The sequence below is a fragment of the Coregonus clupeaformis genome, chromosome 34 (genome assembly GCF_020615455.1).
Source record: "Coregonus clupeaformis isolate EN_2021a chromosome 34, ASM2061545v1, whole genome shotgun sequence".
In the NCBI taxonomy this organism is placed as follows: Eukaryota; Metazoa; Chordata; class Actinopteri; order Salmoniformes; family Salmonidae; genus Coregonus; species Coregonus clupeaformis.
The window spans coordinates 38,516,946-38,522,314 of NC_059225.1; the positions used below are offsets into that span (position 1 = coordinate 38,516,946).

General features: G+C 44.3%; 1 protein-coding gene across 1 annotated transcript in view; it reads left to right on the top strand.

Annotated features, from left to right (window-relative positions):
* Positions 1 to 3,610, top strand: part of gpr137c (G protein-coupled receptor 137c) — a 57,032-nt gene extending 53,422 nt beyond the window's left edge. The window contains exon 7 of the mRNA XM_041848313.2: positions 687 to 3,610. Within this exon, the coding sequence (XP_041704247.2) occupies positions 687 to 915 (229 nt within the window). The 3' untranslated portion in view covers positions 916 to 3,610. The remainder of the gene's footprint in view (positions 1 to 686) is intronic.
* The last annotated feature ends 1,759 nt before the right edge of the window (positions 3,611 to 5,369 follow it).

Consider the following 5,369-nt stretch of genomic DNA (forward strand, 5'->3'; position numbering starts at 1 on the left):
ATCTTTGTAGTGACTGGGTGTATTGATCCAAAGTGTAATTAATAACTTCACCATGCTCAAAGGGATATTCAATATTAATTTTTTTACCTATCTACCAATAGGGGCATTGGGAAACCTCCCTGGTCTTTGTGATTGAATCTGTGTTTGAAATTCACTGCTCGACTGAGGGACCTTACAGATAATTGTATGTGTGGGGTACAGAGATGAGGTAGTCATTTAAAAATCATGTTAAACACTATTATTGCATATAGAAGGAGTCTATACAACTTCTTATGTGACTTGTTAAGTACATTTTTACTCCTGAAGTTATTTAGGCTTGCCATAACAAAGTGGTTGAATACTTATTGACTTAAAACATTTCAGCTTTTCATTTTTTATTAATTTGTAAATATTTCTAAAAACATAATTCCACTGTTGTGTGTAGGCCAGTGACACAAAATCTCAATTGAATCAATTTTAAATTAAGCCTGTAACACAACAAAATGTTGAACAAGTCAAGGGGTGTGAATACTTTCTGAAGGCACTGTAAATGCCCCACAGTCACCTATAACTTCCTATATTCCCTGTATACAGTTGCCCATACACAGTCACATATAACATTCTCTACATCCCCCAGCCACCTATAACGTCTTATATCCCTCATACAGATACAATGCTGAGTTAAGCCTGTCCCTTCCATCCCACAGTAGTGTCCTGTCCTCGACGCCCCAGTTGGACCCCAGCTGGTACGGCTCCACCCAGAGGAACGGCAACCTTACGGGGATCCCCCATCTCCCCAATGGCCCCCAGACCTCCACTGCCCCCCTTCTCCTAGCCTACGGCAACATCCAGACCAACCAGCACCATAACTACTACTCCACCCCCCAGAACTACTATTGTACCCCCCAGAATCACTACTGCACCCCTCAGAACTAACCACCCCCGCTGTCCCCAGTAGATACCCCTGAAAACAATCCGGAAAACCCTCAGGAAAGGGGCGCTCCGGACCTTCAGCTACATGGCTACGACCTCAGGGTTTCCCTGGCGACCCTGTGACTGGCGCTGTGTGGCCAAGCCTCCCTCATTCCAGCTATCGACCCGCTCCCACCCCACCAGGGCTACTTAACTTCCCATCTTGTTGTAGGCATGGTGACGACCTTTGGGATTTCTGGGGCCAGACGAGGGGAGGTCATTTGAGGTTAGTGGTGGTTAGGGAGTGGTCAGCTGAGTGATATTCCTTTTATTAAAAAAGCTTTCCAACATGTCTAATACCATAGTCCTGGAACTAGAGGTCTGCTACCCGACCCGAGCCCGACGGGCCCCGACATTATACATTGGGTTAGGGCCGGGTAGGGCCTATTATCTTCATCAATAACTAGAGTACGGGCAGGGCTCGGGTATCACTAAATTGATCACTAACATTTTTAATTTGAACCATTTGTGCGTGCTCTGCTGTGCAGTACAGTCATATTTGACTAAGCTCAACCACATCACATATAAAACAGGAGAGATTATTTCACAGAAAATAATCATGTTCCTTGAGTTTTTCAGGAGTTTAGAGTGACGAAAAGTAGCTAACAGCTAACTGCTCTCTCATGTCTCTTCATTGAGCAGAGCAGCCCAAGCGGAGACATTTCTATGGATACTCAGACTCAGAGCCACCATGAGCTGAGCGCATGCAGAGCAAGCTGCGCGCAGGGAGCGAGTGACAGACAGGGAGGAGCAGCTAATGGATTTACAAACTGAGGAAGTTATTTCTGATTTCGGGTTTTTAGCAGGGCCTTAAATTTGGCAGAAGCAATCGGGCCTGGGTAGGGTAGGGCCTGAACGTTGTGGGCATGGGTAGGGCTTTAAATTCATGCCAGTGCAGGGCACTTCCTGGAACATTGTACTATTCCTAAGAAGTGGGATGTGTGTGTAGAAGAAAATAAGGAAGTGTCTGTATGGAAAGGATTGTGCTTCTCAGCTTTTCCACACACATACTGTATGTTTGTCGGACATCAAACAGAAAAGTTAGTCCTCTATCTCTGTCAAGGACCAGACAAGCATGTGGACCAGCACTTATGTTTTTGCACCCCTATTCCTCGCCTATTTTGGTTTGGTCCAGTGAGCAGTTCTCCCCGCTTCCCCCTGCACACAGACTCCCCTCCATGAGTCGGGAGGCGACATTTGCACTTGAAAAGATCCCCTCACTTCACATTCTGTGGACAAGACCCTGGCTTGAATGTGGAGACTCAGCTCGTTATACAATCTCAGACTTTCAGTGTGTTCCTGTGTGTGTTCCTTGGACCATGTCTCATTTCCCTGTAGAAGACCAGTTGTTATCTGAGCAATGAGCCATCCGTGACAATGTCCCTCCAAACCAACACCAATCGGGGCTAGAATCATGGGCAATGCTCTCTGTATTCGAGCCCAATGTGCTCTGGGACACCATGGGAAGACTGTGTGAAAGAGGAAAGCCACTTTTGCCAAAGAGCGCACAGATCGAGAGTTGGGCCTAACATTTTGTCTCGAGCCTCCAGCTTTCCTAGCAGGGCAATCCCAGGATGGTGCACCTGCTCCTTGGGAACTCCGTTTGGATGAGAGGCCCCTGATGGAGCATAGACTGTGGGGAAACAATATGTTTCTGAATTAATGTTCTGATCTGGACCCAGTAAAGTGAATGTACGGACTAAGTGTAGATCGGCGGAGTGATCGGATCAAAATGTTATTGTAGTCCAGTTTTATAGTACTGTAGGCTACTCCTTGCAAAGCCCTAGCAAGGTCCCAGGACCAGGTTAACTGGTGACAGAGAGGGATAGATGGGCTTAAAGAGGCCCTCCATCTCTTTCTATATGCTGACTATAATAGTAGCGGTATCCATGTGTTAGTTTACAGCATCAAGCTCACCATCATCAGCCTGGACCCAGATCTGTTTGTTCTGTCTTGCCAACTACTCTTGTCATAATCACCCCATCTGGGACCAGGCTACACCACCATACAGGGACACCTGAAAATGTGTCATTACATGTTACTGTTTGGTTTTTTTCCTTGTGGAAAACGTCTTGCACAAAATACTGTATATATCTAAAATGATTCATAAGCTTTATGACCTTCTACTTATTTCCATTTTAACTGGATTCTATGTTTGTTTTTGATATACTCCATGGCTACTAATTTGGATAATAGTGGTACGGCCCAGGTGTACAGGGCAAGTATGTGTGTGAATGTGTTTGCTAAACATGCTTATATGCACAGAAAGGGTTTAGGTAGGAGGTAAGAAAACTGTTGATTGTCTTTCCTTTACTTTGTTTGTTACTGTTGAACAGAGTTTTGTGTTGTTTGCAAAACCCTGTTCAGAGAGGGCAAGAGGAATTGCTCTCTACACATTTGATATCCCTTCAAATCATATTTTATAATTAGTTTGGTTTTATTTTGCAATTTTTTTCTTGTTTCCTTGCCTTCCTTCCATGAATGTCTGAGATCAAGTGTTGTCGTAATTGACGTTATACGAGTTGTGTAAATTAATATCAGCTGAGAAACACAATCAGTGGGCGAATGCAATCATATTTTAAGTATATTATTTTACCCCCTTTTTCGTGATATCCAATTGCGATCCAATTACGATCTTGTCTCATCACTGCAACTCCCCAATGGGCTTGGGAGAGGTGAAGGTCGAGTCATGCATCCTCCGAAACGCCCCGCCAAACTGCGCTTCTTAACACCCGCCTGCTTAACCCGGAAGCCAGCTGCACCAATGTGTTGGAGGAAACACTGTTCAACTGACAACCGAAGTCAGCCTGCAGGCGCCCGACCCGCCACAAGGAGTCGCTAGAGTGCGATGAGCCAAGTAAAGCCCCCCCGACCAAACCCTCCCCTAACCCGGATGACGCTGGGCCAATTGTGCGCCGCCCTATGGGACTCCCGATCACGGCCGGATCTGACACAGCCCGGGATCGAACCCGGGTCTGTAGTGACACCTCAAGCACTGCGATGCAGTGCCATAGACCGCTGCCCCACTCAGGAGGCTTTTAAAGTATATTGTATGCTATTTTCTCCCACCATCTCTGTGTTTGGGACTGATGTCATTGCATCATATGGCAGATGTCACCTTTGACCTTTGGTGCTATGGAAGTCATACAGGAAATGTTCAGTTGGACAGGAAATGAGAAAGTGTAACCCACAGAGAATGACAGAGGCCTCTAGTGGCCAAAAGGCAGTTTTAGTATGGGCAGCGCCATTGAGGGCTTCCACCATTTTAAAGTAGGCAACTGGGTGGGACTTCCATCTTCATTAGCTGATCCCTCCTGATGACCCGGTTGGAGTCATGTCCAACTGGGTCACAAGGAGGGATCAGCCAATTGAAAATGTACTACTTTAAAATGGAGATAGTCTTAATGGAGTTGCCCATGCTGTCACAGACCCTAATGGCACAGATACAAATATGAGTCCTCTATCTCTATAGTGTAACCGCAGGTTGAACTTCCTCTCACCCTCCCAGGGCCACAAGCCAATTCCAGCCAGCCTGGTAGAACTACTTTTAAAGAAATGTTTTTATTGTATTTTATTTCCCCTTTAAAAAATATATATATACTTTTTGAGGTGGATTCTGCAGGGTAATGGATTTGGGTGTAGGAACAAACAGATGGTTGTCTTTCCCTTAATTTGCTTTGGAGTCTCAAACTAAGTTGTTATTTTTATTGTTGCTGTTAGCTTATTTGTAGCATATGTGTGTGACGGTTGCAGCAAATCTCTGTCAGTAAGCAGAAGCGAGCAGACAGCTATAATCAATGGGAAAATACTGACAAAGGTCCTCTGAAAAAAAAAAAGAAATTCACCCATATATCCAAGAACATACAGCATTCTATCCGGCATAATTGCAAATGATCCTTACTTAAAGGGATAATTCGGGATTTTGGCAGTCCCCAGAGTCAGATGAGATTTTGGATGAAATGTGTATGTCTCTGTGTCCAGTATGAAGGGAGTTAGAGGTAGTTTCGTGAGCCAATGCTAACTAGCGTTAGTTCAATATACTTCCAGTCATTGCTTTAACAGTAGTTATCAATTGCGCTATCGCTAGTTGGCAACTTCCTTCAAACTGAACGCAGAGACATAAAAATGGTATCTGGGGAAGTAGATAAAGGGCTTCATTGCCAAAATTCTGAACTATCCCTTTAACAGCAACTTACGTTCAAATGTATGAGTTGAAAGTATTGTATTTTTATGCTGATTTTGTTTCTGTGAAATCTATTGCTATATAAGCTATTGTGTCTCGCAAAGAGCAGGTTTAGCCTTTTATAATAATTATAATTTGTCTCGAATTCTTTGTTGGTGGCCAACGAATGTAACACGTTTACCCATCTTTCATAGATAACATGTATGCAAGCACTACCATGTTAAAATATAGTTTT